At 45.1% G+C, this 18,931-nt stretch overlaps 1 protein-coding gene across 10 annotated transcripts in view; it reads right to left on the reverse strand.

Moving 5' to 3' along the window:
• The window catches only part of LPP (LIM domain containing preferred translocation partner in lipoma), a 449,897-nt gene that overhangs the window by 262,613 nt on the left and 168,353 nt on the right, over positions 1–18,931 (reverse strand). For all 10 annotated transcript variants that reach the window (XM_073359049.1, XM_073359053.1, XM_073359054.1 and 7 more), the window contains one exon: positions 16,156–16,357. In XM_073359049.1, coding sequence (XP_073215150.1) covers positions 16,156–16,348 — 193 coding nt within the window. In that variant the 5' untranslated portion in view covers positions 16,349–16,357. The remainder of the gene's footprint in view (positions 1–16,155; positions 16,358–18,931) is intronic.

Consider the following 18,931-nt stretch of genomic DNA (forward strand, 5'->3'; position numbering starts at 1 on the left):
TCTAATGGCACCTAAATCTAGGATAGTTCCTCAGATTTGTCACCTAAAAAGGAAGACTGAGGCGTGGGAATCTCCTTCACATCTTCTGCAGTGTTGATCAGTGCAAAGAATTAGTGTCACTTCTCCACAATAGCCTTGTCTTCCTTGCATGCTCCTTGACCAGCAGCCCCACTGACTGTTTGAAAGATTTCCTGCTTCTAATGTACTTTAAAAAATTGCTGTTATTTTTTGGGTCTTTTGCTAATTGCTCTTCAAATTCTCTTTTGGCCTGCCTGATTATACTTTACACTTGACTTGCAGGAGTTTATGGTCCTTCCTATTTTTGTCAGTAGGATCTGAATTCCAATTTTCAAAAGGTATCTTTTTGTCTCTAACCACCTTTCCTACCCTGTGGTCAAGCCAGGTTAGCAGTTTTTTGGTCCTCTTACTTTTTTATTAATTCTTTATTTGGGGTACACACATAGTCTGAGCCTCCATTTTGGTGTTTTAAAGAAGCTTCCATGCAGCTTGTAGGCATTTCATTCTTACGTTCTGTTTAACTATCCTCCTCCTTTCTGTGTAGTTCCCGTTTTTGAAGTTAAATGTCATCGTGGTGGGTTTCTTCGGTGTTATCCCCCCGACAAGGATCTTAAACTTAATTACATTATGGTCACTATTTGCAAGCAGTTCACCTATATTCGCCTCCTGAACCAGATCCAGAGCTCCACTTAGGACTAAATCAAGAATGGCTTCTCCCTTTGTGGGTTCCAAGATTAGCTGCTCATAACTAGCTGTCATTGATAGAGTCTAGAAATTTTATCTCTGCATCCCATCCTGACATGCTCCCAGCAATATGGGGATGGTTGAAATCCCCCATTATTATTGCGTTTTCTGTTTTTGTAGCCTAATTCCCCTGAACATTTCACAATCACTGTCACCACCCTGATTAGGTGGTTGGTAGAATATTCCTACTGCTAGACTCTTATTGTTCAAGCATGGAATATCTATCCACAGAGATTGTATGGTAGGTTGATTTACTTAAGGTTTTGACTATATTTGATTCTGTGCTTTCTGTCAATATGGCTCCCCGACCAGTGCAGCCTACTCTCATTCCTATATATTTTGTGCCCTGGTATTACTGTGCCCCACTGGTTCTCATCATTCCACCAAGTTTCTGTGATGCCTCTTAGATCAATATCCTCATCTAATACCAGGCACAAAAGTTCACCCATCTTAGTATTTAGACTTCTTGCCTTTGTATATAAGCACTTATAAAATCTGTCAAAATTTAGTTGTCTGCTTTCATGTGCTGTAACTGAATGGGACTCTTCCATTTGACTGTTTCTCTTCAGTTCCTACCTGTACTTTATCAATGTCTATCCTCTCCTCTTTACTAGGATATAGAGTATCCCCTTTAATAAATCCTACTCTGATATGTAATGGTTCTCACTGCTAGGGAACTCTTCCGGATATTCAGTCTGCTTCTTCCTTTGTAAATCTGAACTTGTTACACTTAATTGCACCCTTTCTAGTCACCTCTCCACCTCTTTATTTCTCTCGGAAAAAAAATTAAACACCCTCCAAATAGTCACAGAGGGTATCGTAATACTCACCAGTCAGCACTCACCATTTGGATCGATCTGAGAATAGACTTCAGGATTAGCCACTACACCCACGGTGCCAGCAGAGACCAGGAGAAATCAGCGGCAAGACTTCCACTAATTTCAGTGGGTGCGTCAGGATTTCACCTCTGATGCTGAGAAGTAGATCTACACTCACCTAGCTCTGATCTAGGCTTAGACCTACTACAATGAACTGAGCCCTGAGCAGACCTCTCCCTCTTTAGCTCACTCTTTGGCTTTTGGCCCAGTGGCCTCTCCAATGCTCACTCGTGCAAACCACCACTCCGACTGTATGGGTGAATCTCTACGGCCCACTCAAACCTTTATTAGACCAACTATAACATAACCCTACAGACATTTGCTGGTTGCCCTGCCTTACCATACTCTTTGGCAACATAAAAAAGCCTAAGGCAGGGAAGGAAAACTATATCTATTATATACATATATAATCTTTTATTATAACTGTTAATTTAAAGGGTTTACAAAGGTGCATTTAGTGAACAACGGAAAAAACAAAGGAAGTTTTACTTGCTTGTTAATTGTCACATAACAATTGCTATTCTTTAACTCACTAGCAACATATTCAATCTTTTAGATTAAAAACAAAGGGGACAAGTGCTGCCGGCTTGAATTAAAGCTATTTCAGCACTAATGCTGCTCTTTTGCCTCGATTAGGCACAATAGCCTTTATAAATGTGGAGAGCAAACTTTATCTTTCTACAAGTAGATTTAATATAATAAATGCCAGATGTTTGCAATTTGAGTTATAAAAAGATGGTTTGTTTCCATTCCAGAGCGTGTCAGATCATCCCATTCCCCCCAGCCCCAACCTCCTCCTTTCTTTTTTCTACCCAAACTATTGTGGTTCATGGAACAGGCCACTGCATAGATGAATCACTAGTCAAAGCTCGAAATAATGATGTGGAAAAATTAAATATAGCATTTTGAAAGAAAACAGAGACAGACAGCCATAGGAAAAGAGAAAGAAAAGAGAAAACACACCTTGGAAAAAGTCTACCTGTCAAAAAGTATAATGCTGGCTTTATTAAACCAAACAAAGAAAAGTGCAATTCTGTTCACCAAAGTGAAAAACAAGGCTAGATATTAATTCAAGTCATTCCCAAGGAAATGATTATGTATCCCAAAGCCTTGGGAAGTTCCCTATTTGTAATTCTAACAGACTGTAGTAAAAATCGTTAATAAACTCAGGTTGCTTGACTGGACATTTTGTGAACTAGAGATAAGTACATTGGTTCTGCAGTAGTTTTTAGGCACCTGTTTGATGGTACCGAATACCATAACCCACGGTGACATTTCAAAGAAGAAAATTTCAACCTGAAAGCAAAGCAAATGCATTAGACCTACCCATTGATCTAGATCTAATGGCCATACGCTGATCCCATCACTCAGACTCGGTAATATCCTACTCTGATATCACCACAAGGAGACCAATGGAACTACTTATGGAGTAGGGTTCTTATTTCCAGGAGCCACATTCAAGGACCAAGACCCCACTGTGCTAGGAGCTGTACAAACACAGAATAAAAAGAGGGTCCCTCCCCAAAGCATTGACAATCTAGGTATAAGACCAAAGACAACAGGTGGAGCAATAGAGAACGACGAGACAACGCTACTCAGCACAAGAGACAGGGGTCTCAACACATCAGCAGCCAACCCGTTGTCAATGTTTTCACAGGCCTCATGGCAAATGTGCTACTCCATATGAGGAAGGGCACCAGAATCTGGCCTCAGGCTTACTCAGTATAACTCCAGTTACTAAAGACTGACTTAAAAACCACTGCTGTGCAAGTGAGAACAACCACTAATCACCAAATCGTTTCATTTGGTTCTCAACCGATAGGGAAGAGGATGTTGTTAGAGAAAAATCAATGGGAGACTTCCGGAGGGGTTGCTCAGAACTGGTGTTGAACGAGCCCCCAGTGAGGAAACCTCCTGCCCCTCCCTTCAACCACCACTTCTTGATGATTACTTCGGCTTTTTTTAAAACTCGAATGCAGATGGTGGCAGAGCCGCCGCAAAGGGAACTGGAGGTTTGATTCATTGTTAATTTTGTGGGCTTTATTTTGCAATAATCCCTAGATGATGCAGCTGTGACAATGACTAATACATGAATAGGTTGCATTTGTTCAGTTTCCTTCGTCGTTAGGAGAATTACAGGGTAAAGAGTTAATATTTCTTCCATAACACAATTCCTTTTCGAAAGGCTTACACACTTTAAAAGGCAAGAGCTAATTTGGGGGTTTGCTTAAGTGTAGTGAGAATGAAATACGTTAGCAGGGTGTGATTAGCATCAGCAGGAGCAGCAATAATATCTCACATTTCTATTTTTCCATCCATATGAGCCCAAAGTATTTTACAGATCATGGACCCAATCCTGGAAGATAATGAGAATATGATGGGAGTGACAAGTGCTCAGCATCTCACAGGTGCTGGCCCAAAATAGATTCATCAGTTTCATCACTGAGATGCTGCCCCCTCTGGGGTGAAACACAGCAGCTGTTTTAACAGCTTGTATCGCTTCACAACAGTTTGAGACAGGAAGGAAAGAATACCGTACCTGGTTTGAAACTACTGGGGAGTTGTAGGGAGGCAGAATGGACAGGATATGATGGGAAACATTCCTGCTCTTGCAAAGCGATTGCACAGCTGATCAGGAATTCCTATTTATGTCTCATGCAAAAGACAGCACCAGCATCAGCAGAGCTTCCCCGTCACGCTAGATGATCACCATGGTCCCTTCTGGATTTCTAATCTATTACATCTAAAAATCTATAACCTGTCCCCATGCTGACGTATGGTTCAAATCAAACACACAGGAGTTGAGTAGAACCCAGTGGATCACGAATACCACGCTGGATTTTTCCTTTTCAGCGTCCCAGCCAAGTATAGAACAGACGCTTGCCCGCTTTAGCTTCTATGAGCTGCCAGTACCAGAGGGGTAGGTGGAATCATATACTCCAGTAAACCCATATGCGGGCTTCAAAAATTAGACAGAGATGCTGACAGTAGCTCCTGCACACAAGATTCAATACGTTTCTTTGGGTACAAGTAAAGGGGAGCCTGACAGTTCACATTCCGAGTCCCTAGCAGGCACAGAAAAACATTAGCAGTCTCTACTCAAGAGTCTCCATGCACCAGAACACAGGGAGTGTGCTGCAGGTCAAGAGCAGGTGGACCAGTGACAGCAGGGATGAAGCTTTCACAGAGACAGCTCCCGCTATCTCTGGCTTGAAGCCAGCATGGTATTGAGGCTCTCCTCAAAAGTAACAAATGTACCCTCTCCCCTGGGCAACAAAAAAAAAAAGTTAAATGGAAGGGGATGAGCAAAAAATTGCACATATTCATCCTGCCAGTACTGACTCCAACAGAGACACCCAAAAGAAAAGCTAGTCAAAAAAAGAAAGAGAAAGAGAAAGAAAAGGAAAAAAAACGTCTGCTTTGGTTCTCGTTCCTTCATTTCATTTCTATTATTAAATTCCCCTATTAACTGCTCCCGCTCTTGCTGGTATCATATTCACCCAGGGTGCCAGAATACAAGGAAAAGACATTGACAGCAGTAATTATAAGATTTCCAGTGATGTGCCGCCATGAGCGAAGGTAGCAAATTTTGTGAAGCAAGTCCACAGCGCCTCTGACAGAGAAAATACGGCACTGGATTGTACACTGGGAGAGGGGTACCCATCTCTAATTTGGAGGTCCAGGGAATAAACCATACGATCGGATGGCATCACAACGGTCTTGCCCACCTGCCATCCGTAACAGAGAGGATGAAACTACAACACAGAGGGGCAACACAGGCAAATTGCCGGAACCCCACAAGTTCTGCTACATTTGCATTTGTAGAGTGTTGCCAACTATTGGGATTTTATCACGAGTCCTGTGATATTGGTCTTTTTCCCCAGCCTCTGGAGTCATGAGAATTTGAGTTTTCTTTTTTTCTGAAATCTAGCCCAGCCATGGATTTTTTGAGGCAAGTCATTTAATCTCTCTGTGCCTCAATTCTCTATCTGCAAAATGGTGAGGGAAGGAAAGAGTACATAGCAGTATTTGTGAAGTAATTTAAAGTCACCCCAAGTCTCCGTCCTGCACTGAAATTGGAGCAGAGACCACAGCGCTGATTACAGAACAGTGAAAGGAATGAGACCACAGCAGGAGGAAAATATTCTTCATTCGTTTCTATCCTTGAGATCTATTGCCGGTGCTCTTCTTTCGACACAAACGCAGTGAGTCCCCTTCCCCTGATCACTGTTACGTTACACACACAGTATTGCACGTATAAACAGGGAGCTTTCTGAGTATATTCAGAGAATACAGACCTGTTCCTGTTGAAGTCCACGGGGGTTATGCCTCTGACTTCAATGAAAGCAGGATTAAGTCGTTTTTCTCCTAAAAGCACATGTTATTCTGGGCAGAATTTTGTCTATGAAGACAGAGAGAATATTATTCTATACCTACTACTAAGGAGGCCTGATGGAGTCCTCTGGTTCTGAGCATAAAGCTGGAACCCGAGGAATGAGGTGTGGAATGATTCACAGAATATGAGTGGCACAGGAAAAAGGGCCCACCCCCTGCAGCTCTCATTGACTTCAATACTCACACCTCTCAGGATCAGGCCCACTTGGAACAAGAATATTTATGCCCTCGGGCTAAGCTTATTAAAATGCCAGGCACTGCTACAGAATCTTATAAAGTGAAATGAGAACACGGTGTAATAAGGTATCAGGGAAAATGATTTATGGTGTGTTCCTGGATACAGTTAAGAATAAGAAAATTCAATCCACTCCTCTAGTTTTCATGGACAAAATTTAGGTAAAGAACCACAATCAGCAGCTATAAGGACACAGGAACATGTAATCTGAACACATATGGGCAGACCGCAGGCCCTGGTCTAAGCTGGGGAAATTTACATAAAGAAACAGCCATCGGTTACCCTGACCTGGAGTTAGTCCCGGTTGGGGCCCCTGCAGCTTCTGGCATGTCTAATACACACACCTGCGAAGCAGGTCTGACTGCATGAGCACCGCTCATGTTATGGCTCCCCCTCATGTTAACACCAGTGGGATTTTGTTTGTTTGGTAAATGTTCACAGTACAGATAATTCTGGTAGGAAACCGATCGCTACAATGTAGCAGACTTGGGTCTCCGCTCCAGCCTCCCATACGCTCACTTCATCTTCTTCCTGCCTTGGGTCAACAAGGCTCCTCTTACACAACACCCTTGTGTGCAGACTTGTACCTCAGCAACCTCTTGATGATTCGTTAAGTGCCATGTAGCCAGAGCATAAAAACAGGGATAAAAGTAGCAGCAAGATAGCAATGGAAAGAGCAGCTGGTCGGATGTGCAGCCTAACCTTGGCAACAAGGGTGAAGAAAACCTCAAGTGGCGAAATGAAGAGGAACAATCAGAAGCTGGTTCCATTAAAGAAAGTCTGAAGATCACTGAGCCTTCCTGCTAAGATCCTGCTTTGAACAGTGCATGGATGTGCTGAACAGGACAAAGAAAAAGGCCATTTGGAGGCACAAGTGCATGGGGAAAGCATTACCGAAAAGAACATGCCATGACATGGTGACTTTTGTTCATGTTTTCCAGACCTTAAAATAGGTAACACTGAACAAGAAAAGTCTTGACCTACATCGATAACAGCTGCCACTCCATCACTGAGAAACTAAACACAACAGAACAAAAAACCAGCAGCAACTGAGGGCCAGATTTTCCAAAAAACTCAGCTCCCAGTTAGGCATCAAAACAAAAGTGCTCAGGACTTTGGCCGTTGGCCCCCCTGTTGGAAATCAGGACGTAAGTGTCACAATGGGGAAAGCTGGAGCTGGAAATCTTAGAAAATCTGGCCCCATAGGGTGGGAGTTTAGTGCTTGAAAATCTGGCCCGGTGTCTGTGAGCCCTATAGAAACACGACAGCATGCATCTTCTGCTAGGTTTCAGAGTAACAGCTGTGTTAGTCTGTATTCGCAAAAAGAAAAGGAGGACTTGTGGCACCTTAGAGACTAACCAATTTATTTGAGCATAAGCTTTCGTGAGCTACAGCTCAAAGTGAGTTGTAGCTCACGAAAGCTTATGCTCAAATAAATTGGTTAGTCTCTAAGGTGCCACAAGTACTCCTTTTCTTTTTGCATCTTCTGCTAGCGACACAGCAGAACCTGCACAAGCACAGGATCAGAACTGTGGTTTTGTCTCTTCTTCTGTTTCTAATGGTACCCGGAGGCACCAGGTAGGCTCAGAGTCCCACTGCAACAGGAAGACCCACTCTCTGTCCCAATGAGCTACCAAATCTAGTTGAAAACCAGATGAGTCAGTATCATAACCCGTATCAAGGAAGGTAGAGTGTTACAACCACCCACTTACATAGTCTAAAACACTAAAATGGTATTTTTAAAACAGGGTTATCCTGCTATTTTGGTTTAGCTTTTGTTTCCCTTTTTAATCATTTACCTACTTCCAATCCTTTTTATAGATAATTTTAAAATGATATCTATTTCTGCTTAATATATTTTATTAGCTTCCCCTGACACCCCCACTTTTTATAACTGGGGGCAGGAGAGTTAGGTGTGAGGGAAAGGCCGAGCTCAGGTCAGGCAGCACAGCGTAGTAGAAAAAGGATATAACAGTAAACGTCAACAAAAAGTATCCAAGTGCAAGTGGAGGGGCCAAAGGTTTGATTGGGAGGCAACATGGTTCATGTCACTGCCACTTTCCATGTCATGCAAAGAGGGCTCTGCTCTGGCAACTTTCATCAGCACTTTCAATTCACTCAAGAAAAACACAGGCCGATCAGCCGAAGAAGGTACAGGCTGTACAAGTGACACGTCTTAAACGAGATGTTAGCCCAGAGGACGTGGCTTCCCCAATGCTACAAGTGACAATCTGGAGAAACTAGTGAAGAGCACGTGCTGGCCTCCATGAGAAATTCGCTGATATTGCATCTGCAGCTGCTTTTAAATGGGCAATTGATTTTAATGATACTGATCTGGCAGCAGCTGCTATGCCAGGGCATGATTTGTGAGGCTACATCTGTACCCCTACAGCCTTGGGATACTGTTCTGCAATATTCTGCTTGCGCTATACCCCTTTGCTTCCAGTCACCTTTAGCAGAATGACTTTGTAAACTGTGCACCTCTTCTCAAGCCTTAAGGAAACTAAACACCCCTCTGAAGTTACTTGGGGGCAGGGAGTGAGAGACTGAAATATACCAGTGTCCAAACGGGAAAGCACAGCTCTAAGTAGAAAGAGGCACGTATGAGAATGGAAGAACAAATTCAGGCAAGATGACTGGGCGGGCTTCTTTGCACAGGCAGCCATCAGCCAGCCCCCCAGTGCCTCCCAGGCTAGATTGTTGAAACAAAAACAAATCCAGGTCATTGAGGAAATAATTAGGGAGCATTGCTGAGACAATGAAGCGATAAAAAGGGAATGAAGCATGATGGGCTAAATATTCTCTAACGGCCCAGCTTTCTCTCCGGGATCCCAGAACCCGAGCATTCTTATATTCATATACAGTCTAGAGAATAGGTTTGGACGGGCTGGCTGTTGGCAGGACTTCAGCAAGCTGCATATCACACCACACCCCTGAATAGCTCTTCCTCATCACCATTAGTCTGCCAGGCTCCTCGAATGACCATGTGATCTCCAAGACAAGACATGGGCCTGATGCTGAAAAATGCTGAGTGCCTCCTACAAGGTGCTGTGTACACTTATCTCAGTGGCTTCAAAGGGACTGACTTGCGAGTTTCACCTCTTGGAGGGCTGGGTCCAATGGGAAGTGGTATTCCACAGGGAAAGAGTCGTGTCACGTGTCTCCAATCTGAGCGTTAATCACAGGAAGCTTCCCTCCCCTGTGCTGTTCAATTATTATCAATTCCTCCCTCCCCAAGAGCCGCATGGTACAAAAAAGACATGAGAGAAGAAGATAATATGTCCCTCCCATCCAATCACCTCCGCAGCAACTCCAGGGGAAAACTTCTTCTCACTTGAGCCATGTAGCCCACAGCCATGAAAAAAAAAATTATCATCAGAGCAGGTGAGCATTTTTCAACTAAATTTTTTCCACCACAAAAATGAATTTTGACATTGGGAAAAAAGGTTTTCTATTAAACCTTTCAATCTTAAGGGGGAAATCTCTAACATAAAATAAGGATTTTCATTTTGTTTCTGTTTGAAATTTTCATTTAATTTTAGTTTTCAAAAATCAAAATGTTTTTGAAATTACAAGTATCAGAGGGGTAGCCGTGTTAGTCTGTATCCACAAAAACAACGAGGAGTCCGGTGGCACCTTAAAGACTAACCCATTTATTTGAGCATAAGCTTTCGTGGGTAAAAAACCCACTTCTTCAGATGCAGAAAGCTTATGCTCAAATAAATGGGTTAGTCTTTAACGCTCCACCGGACTCCTCGTTGTTTTTGAAATTACAGATTTTTGTTCTTCCCTCCCTCTCTCACCCATGTCTTGTCAATGAATGCAACAGAATGAGTGAAGTCTACAGGTTGAGGGATTCTTTTTCACTTTTTACACTCTCTTTTTTAGTTTTCCTTTTCCACTCTGCAACTTTTAAAAACTTCTCCAACTTTTGACAAGTTAGAGTGTCAAAACTCTGCTGTTCCAACTTTTCAAAAGCTAGGGATGTTTTTAAAAAGTTCCAGAGTGGCAGAGCTTCTGAGCTTAATTTGTTTGTTTGTTTTGGTTGGGTTTATTTTTTTTTTTTGGTTTTTGGTTTTTTTAGCTGCTCCATAACTTTCCCAAAACTGGAGAAATTTTGAAAACTTGCAGGGGGGGAAAAAGGGAAAAACTGACTCATGAACCATACCCCTCCCTGTCCAAGACATGATTTATTTTATTGCACTCTTGAGGAAGACCGAAAGGAAAGGGGATCCAGAAAATGCAAAACCCGAAAATTAAAAACTGAAGTTTTCCGGTTTTCAAAAACTGAATCAAAATGAAATTTGTGTTTCCTTCTGAGGTTTTCAACCAGCTGTGATCATCATCTATTTTTGTTATTCTTGTGCAAACAGAACTCCCATCATATGCCAACAAGTCAGGAGTCCCATCTCTCACAAATTACAATCAAGATGACCTGAAGAAGAGCTTTGTGTATCTCAGAAGCCTGTCTCTTTCAGCAGCAGAAGTTGGTCCAGAAAAAGATATCACCTCCCACACCTTGTCTCTCTATTACGATCAATGGAAGAAGCCTTGCCACTGACCCTCCTGGACCGATTCAGAACACTGGAGGAGCTTCTCTGGGCGAGTGATGGGAGCTGAGCCCCAGAGGCACTCTCAGTTGAGTGTCCCTCACTTTGGAACTTAATCGTTCTGCTGGTTGGGTCCACAAGACACTCAACTTCAGAGCATCACGATTCAGCATGCGGCCCAAGTATCTGATTGAGTGTGTTAAATGTAGGGTATTTATAAAGTGGTAGATGGAGGACGGCCAAGGTATCGGTGGTTATTGTTTTGTCCTGTCAAGCCATGTGAGTTCAGGTTTTGTTTTAATTATATAACATGTCCAGATGCTGTTGCAACAGTCATATAAATATCCACATAAATAATTATTCATTTAAAATATTAATTCTTAAGAATTTGGGATACTAGGGGAGCCGTAATGCTGAATTCATCCAACTGGCTGGACAGCAGTTCTGCCAACAACTTGCCCTATCATCCTGCCACATCCCCAGACTTAGTACTTTGCATGGTACTTCCCACTGAGCCAGCGCAAAAGCCCTAACCCTCCCCATGCTACGGAGCATGTCGTCTTTGGAAAAGGAATGGCCTTAGAAAGTGGATGTTGGCATCAACTGTTAAGAAAATAAGATGGGGCCCACAATGATTTTTTTATCTTTTTTAAATAATGTGAGGATAGCTAGAAGGAACACGCTCAAAAGCTACCCCAAGATTTTCATTTGAACTGCTCTGTAATCAGGTAACCTCAAACAAGGTGTCAGTAATGTAGAGTAACTCATCAGCATCTAGCAGAAGGGGCTAATTCCCCTAAATCAGATATAAATCAGCTGTGAACCAGCTGAGCAGCGAACAGCACAGCAGCTAACAGAAGGAGTTTGCCTGAGATCTTCCTGAGAGGAGGTACGCTAAGGGCTGCATTAAGGAGGCTGTGTTGGTGAGTATCTGAGTGTTTGTTGTGAGGACAGTTTGACTGTGTGCTTGATTGGTTGTTTGAAAAGGGCGAGAACTGGGAGTGCTTTGTTCCAGGTGAGCCATAAGTGGGCCTGACTGTATAAAAAGCCAGTCAGCTGCGAACCAGCTGAGCAGCGAACAGCACGGCAGCTAACAGAAGGAGTTTGCCTGGGGAGAGCCCACTGAGGCTTACATCTTGCCGGATTCTCCGAGTAATTACTACAACTCCTGTGGAAGCTCATAGAAGGAAGGTAATATGGATGGGGGGTGTTCAGCTGTTGTGACCTGCACTGGATGTGCTGTGTTTGTCTTTCTTCCACAGGACAGAAGTGACTTTGTCTGTACAAAGTGCAAGCTGGTCTCCATATTGGAAGAGAAGGTTCAAGGTCTGGAGCAACAGGTATCGACCCTGCGTTGCATAAGAGAAACTGAAGATTTCCTGGACAGACGTCAGAATATGCTTCTACAGACACAACATTCTGAAGATTCAGAGCAGGCTGCGCAGCGGGGACAGGAGGACGGTGAAGAAATTTGGCAGCATGTGAGCTCCAGAAGAAAAAAGGGGAACGTCCATGTACCAGCAACGCCGGTACAGGTAAGTAACCGTTTTCATGTTCTCTCCACGGGTAATAATGCGGAGAGGGGACCAGATGATACGTCTGAGGGAAGGGAGCAGAAGGAAACTCCACCGATTGGAAGGCATGAGATGCACTGTCCTAGGGTTGGGGGTTCCACGACCACCGCTCCCAAGCGAAGGAGGCGGGTGGTGGTGGTCGGGGACTCTCTCCTCAGGGGGACTGAGTCATCTACCTGCCACCCCAACCGGGAAAACCGAGAAGCCTGCTGCTTGCCAGGGGCTAAGATTCGCGATGTGACGGAGAGACTGCCGAGACTCATCAAGCCCTCGGACCGCTACCCCTTCCTACTTCTCCACGTGGGCACCAATGATACTGCCAAGAATGACCTTGAGTGGATCACTGCAGACTACGTGGCTCTGGGAAGAAGGATAAAGGAGTTTGAGGCGCAAGTGGTGTTCTCGTCCATCCTCCCCGTGGAAGGAAAAGGCCGGGGTAGGGACCGTCGAATCGTGGAAGTCAACGAATGGCTACGCAGGTGGTGTCGGAGAGAAGGCTTTGGATTCTTTGACCATGGGATGGTGTTCCAAGAAGGAGGAGTGCTAGGCAGAGACAAGCTCCACCTAACGAAGAGAAGGAAGAGCTTTAAACTAGGTTCACCAGGGGAAGGAGACCAAAGCCCAGAGGTAAGTGGGGAACTGGGATACCGGGAGGAAGCACGAGCAGGAGTGTGTGAGAGGGGAGGGCTCCTGCCTCATACTGAGAAAGAAGGGCGATGAGCGGGTTATCTCAAGTGCCTATACACAAATGCATGAAGCCTGGGAAACAAGCAGGGAGAACTCAAAGTCCTGACACAGGCAAGGAATTATGATGTGACTGGAATAACAGAGACTTGGTGGGATAACTCACATGACTGGAGTACTGTCATGGATGGATATAAGCTGTTCAGGAAGGACAGGCAGGGCAGAAAAGGTGGGGGAGTTGCACTGTATGTAAGAGAGCAGTATGACTGCTCAGAGCTCAAGTATGAAACTGCAGAAAAACCTGAGAGTCTTGGATTAAGTTTAGAAGTATGAGCAACTAGGGTGATGTCGTGGTGGGAGTCTACTATAGACCACCGGACCAGGGGGATGAGGTGGACGAGGCTTTCTTCCGGCAACTCGCAGAAGTTACTAGATCGCACGCCCTGGTTCTCATGGGAGACTTCAATCATCCTGATATCTGCTGGGAGAGCAATACAGTGGTGCACAGACAATCCAGGAAGTTTTTGGAAACTGTAGGGGACAATTTCCTGGTGCAAGTGCTGGAGGAACCAACTAGGGGCAGAGCTCTTCTTGACCTGCTGCTCACAAACTGGGAAGAATTAGTAGGGGAAGCTAAAGTGGATGGGAATCTGGGAGGCAGTGACCATGAGATGGTTGAGTTCAGGATCCTGACACAAGGAAGAAAGGAAAGCAGCTGAATGCGGACCCTGGACTTCAGAAAAGCAGACTTTGACTCCCTCAGGGAGCTGATGGGCAAGATACCCTGGGAGAACAACATGAGGGAGAAAGGACTCCAGGAGAGCTGGCTGTACTTTAAAGAATCCTTATTGAGGTTACAGGGACAAACCATCTCGACGTGTAGAAAGAATAGTAAATATGGCAGGCGACCAACTTGGCTTAACAGTGAAATCCTTGCTGATCTTAAATACAAAAAAGCAGCTTACAAGAAATGGAAGATTGGACAAATGACCAGGGATGAGCATAAAAATATTGCTCAGGCATGCAGGAGTGAAATCAGGAAGGCCAAATCACACCTGGAGTTGCAGCTAGCAAGAGATGTTAAGAGTAACAAGAAGGGTTTCTTCAGGTATGTTAGCAACAAGAAGAAAGCCAAGGGAAGTGTGGGCCCCTTACTGAATGAGGGAGGCAACCTAGTGACAGAGGATGTGGAAAAAGCTAATGTACTCAATCCTTTTTTTGCCTCTGTCTTCACAAACAAGGTCAGCTCCCAGACTACTGCACTGGGCAGAACAGCATGGGGAGGAGGTGACCAGCCCTCTGTGGAGAAAGAAGTGGTTCAGGACTATTTAGAAAAGCTGGACGAGCACAAGTCCATGGGGCCGGATGCGTTGCATCCGAGAGTGCTAAAGGAGTTGGCGGATGTGATTGCAGAGCCATTGGCCATTATCTTGGAAAACTCATGGCGATCGGGGGAGGTCCCAGACGACTGGAAAAAGGCTAATGTAGTGCCCATCTTTAAAAAAGGGAAGGAGGAGGATCCTGGGAACTACAGGCCAGTCAGCCTCACCTCAGTCCCTGGAAAAATCATGGAGCAGGTCCTCAAGGAATCAATTCTGAAGCACTTAGAGGAGAGGAAAGTGATCAGGAACAGTCAGCACGGATTCACCAAGGGCAAGTCATGCCTGACTAATCTAATTGCCTTCTAAGATGAGATAACTGGCTCTGTGGATGAAGGGAAAGCAGTGGACGTGTTGTTCCTTGACTTTAGCAAAGCTTTTGACACTGTCTCCCACAGTATTCTTGCCAGCAAGTTAAAGAAGTATGGGCTGGATGAATGCACTATAAGGTGGATAGAAAGCTGGCTAGATTGTCGGGCTCAATGGGTAGTGATCAATGGCTCCATGTCTAGCTGGCAGCTGGTATCAAGTGGAGTGCCCCAAGGGACGGTCCTGGGGCCGGTTTTGTTCAATATCTTCATAAATGATCTGGAGGATGGTGTGGATTGCACCCTCAGCAAATTTGCAGATGACACTAAACTGGGACGAGAGGTAAATATGCTGGAGGGTAGGGATAGGATACAGAGGGACCTAGACAAATTGGAGGATTGGACCAAAAGAAATCTGATGAGGTTCAACAAGGACAAGTGCAGAGTCCTGCACTTAGGATGGAAGAATCCAATGCACTGCTACAGACTAGGGACCGAATGGCTAGGCAGCAGTTCTGCAGAAAAGGACCTAGGGGTGACAGTGGACGAGAAGCTGGATATGAGTCAACGGTGTGCCCTTGTTGCCAAGAAGGCCAATGGCATTTTGGGATGTATAAGTAGGGGCACTGCCAGCAGATCGAGGGACGTGATCATTCCCCTCTATTCGACATTGGTGAGGCCTCATCTGGAGTACTGTGTCCAGTTTTAGGCCCCACACTACAAGAAGGATGTGGAAAAATTGGAGAGAGTCCAGCGGAGGGCCACAAAAATGATTAGGGGACTGGAACACATGAGTTATGAGGAGAGGCTGAGGGAACTGGGGATGTTTAATCTACGGAAGAGAAGAATGAGGGGGATTTGATAGCTGCTTTCAACTACCTGAAAGGGGGTTCCAAAAAGGATGGCTCTAGACTGTTCTCAGTGGTAGCAGAGGACAGAACAAGGAGTAATGGTCTCAAGTTGCAGTGGGGGAGATTTAGGTTGGATGTTAGGAAAAACTTTCACTAGGAGGGTGGTGAAACACTGGAAAGCGTTACCTAGGGAGGTGGTGGAATCTCCTTCCTTAGAAGTTTTTAAGGTCAGGCTTGACAAAGCCCTGGCTGGGATGATTTAATTGGGGATTGGTCCTGCTTTAAGCACAGGGTGGTACTAGATGACTTCCTGAGGTCCCTTCCAACCCTGATATTCTATGATTCTATGATTCTATATACAATGGATGAAATTCACTCCCATGCAGACACACACAACACGTGCAGGACTTGGCGGTGAAAACACAGTGTGCTGGCTCACAGCACAGGGGTCAGTTTCACCCAGTAAGCACCCTTGTATTTAGCAGAGATCGCATGGAGAACTTGCCATGCCACCACACTCCTTTTCAAAGGTTTCTTACCATCACTCCCCGGCTGTTTGTATGGATTGTACTTTGGCTTTGGAGCAACAACAGGTGCAAACTTCTTTGGCATCTGCTGCGTGGACACAGAGATGCTGGGGGTCCCAAAAGCGTGCGTGGTCTCCATTCTCGCAGTGACGTGACCAATGGGTTCATTGGTGTTCTTTGGCGGCAGCCATGATGGGTGGGACATGGTTCAGATCTGGGGAAGGATGAGGGGAAAAAAGAACACATGCACATTAGGTTTTTAAATTGGAGGGGAAAAAAAACCTAGGAACTTCTTTTTATTTATTTGTAAAATACAAATACACAAAAACCTTGGTGTATGTGAAGGTTTCTCTTTATGGCTTGACATATGAATTTGCCTATTTATCCCTACAACAGTATGTCAGAGGCAGCAGCTTTGCCCTCTCAGCAAAGCAAGCTAGAATTGAGCTAAATTCCCCCGCCACTATTCTTAGAGATAGGCCCCCTCCCCAGATCAAAGCTGAAGCATGCTAGCAGGACCAGTGGGGAGGAATTGGCTCCACCTCCCTCTGGAGTTTCAAACAGGGGTTCTCAGCAGGATGGTTGCTTCCGATTCCACAGCCCGTTCAAATCTTAGCCTCCAGAGCAAGGCTGCCACAAAGAGGGACCACTAATGAAACTGTGTGGATGATTTCCCTGCTGTGAAGGAGGGCGGGTGGCACCTTGGAAAATCTCTGCGTGCCTCAGTAAAACGGGGATAAAACTGCCCTAGCTTTGCAAGGATGCTGTGAGAATATATTCCGCAGTGTCTGTGAGGTGCTCAGATACTATGGTGAAGAGTGCCCATGCAGACTGACAGGGGCTTTTGAAAATTTCACCTTAAGTCACCTAAAGAGCCTTACTCCCCTATTCAAAGCGCATTCAGGCACTTAGCAGCCACAATCCCATTGAGTCTCAAGGAAACTTCTAAGGCCGATATTTTCAAAAGCAACTGATTTGGATGCCTCTGGTTTCGACATTCAACTCAGGACACCATAAAGCATGCAGATTTTCAGAAAGCACTGGACACCAACCCTCTAATAATCAGGCTCCTTTCAGAGCCTTGAGTTGGACACGTGAAAACTGAGGCAAACAAACTCACTAGTTATTTATGTAATTCTTGGCTTTAAGCTTCTAAATCACTTCTGAAAACCAGATTTTAGATGCTTTGGAAAATTTGACCCAGAAACATCTGTCCACTGGGGACTCCACCAAAACCAACCAATGCATTTCCACACAGGCCATCAAACAGCCATCCGATGTCAATGACTTTCAGTCATTATCTATCTAAGATGAATATGAACAATGGCAAGGCGGCAAAGGTCACATATTCCTTTACTAGTCCCCTGTGGCATCCACTCTCCCAGTACTGAAGGGGTTAATTAACTTTGCATCCATTGCGTGCCCTCACTTCAGCCCCCCCATACTCTTGTTTAGGTTAGGAGAATTCCACAAGGCAACAAAACCCAGCAGGCTCTGGAGACTGGATTTGGAGAGGTTTCCTTTGATCAGCTAAAGCAGAAAGCATGGGAAGAATCAGCGCAGGAAGAAGACAGAGCCAGGGACAACATTCTCTGATCACCGTGGTGAGAAAACATCTCCAGCTGTGATCGGGGAGAGAAGCCAGTCTCTGGCAGGATTTGCAAAGAGAGCTGCTCTCCCACCACAGTTGCAATTGCATTCCAGCGGGGCTGGTGCGTGAGGGAAGTTCCAGCTCCCCAGAGAGGAGCACATTAATTGGTGAGAACTGTCCACTGAGCGGGGCTGGGTGAATGCTGCCAGGTGTACAAGCCCGTAGAGAGAAATCATTACTGAACTCCGCAGGGCTGCAGCGCTCTAACCACTGACACAGCTCTGCGGTCACAGGCACAGAAATCTATTTGAATGTCTCTCACGGAGGGGTTTTCTTAAGCCAGGAGTGGCAGTCACAAATCACCTGTTGAAGGTCAGCAGCTAGAATCTGAAGAAAAACAGGCAGCTACCAGCTCCGCTGGAGACCAAACATCTCCTCACGGACTCCGCTGCAGAGCCCAGCTGCCATACCACAGGCCCTGCGGACGCAGGCGCACGCTTGGGGCTGTGAAGCAAACGCTTCTGTCCCGTGCGCCTCACTTGGCTCTACGGAAGGCGTTCCAGCAGCACGGTGATACACTTGGACACATATTGAAGCCTGTCCTAACTTGGTCATCTAGAGTTCACTCTGCAGAACATATTTCTAAAGATTAGAAAAACAGGGACCAGGTGTGCCAAGCTTTAGGACCCTGGGTGGGGGGGATGCGGAGTTACTCTGCTGACTCACCGTGACAGGCAGAACAGCTGCGTCTCACTATTTCCCCCGAGAAGCATAAGCAGCAGAGTCCACCTAAGAGGCAATAGGTGATAGAGGGGGATTCCTAAAAATACAGCACTGAAAGAAGCCCAGGCTTGTCCTGTGTTTGGAAGTACAGTCCAGTCTTAGGGGTTTGCTGTTTGAGAATACACTCAAGTCTGTGGAAGGGGGTGAAGTTTTGCACCATACCTTATTGCATGTGTCTTTGCAGTGGTGGGCAATAAAAGGGGCACCGGCCTATTCACACCAGTGCCTTTCTAAAATTAATTTAATTAGAATTGTATTTGTTACTGCCACGGATTATTTATTCCAGACAGCAACAACTCCCTATGTGAGGAGTTAATTCCACGGAAAGACTGGTTGGTAAGGATAATCTTGTAGTCAAAGCACAGGATAGAGTTGGGGATCTGAGTTCTACCCCTGCCTCGACCATAAACCCCT

Source organism: Lepidochelys kempii, chromosome 9 (assembly GCF_965140265.1).
Source record: "Lepidochelys kempii isolate rLepKem1 chromosome 9, rLepKem1.hap2, whole genome shotgun sequence".
Taxonomy (NCBI): domain Eukaryota; kingdom Metazoa; phylum Chordata; order Testudines; family Cheloniidae; genus Lepidochelys; species Lepidochelys kempii.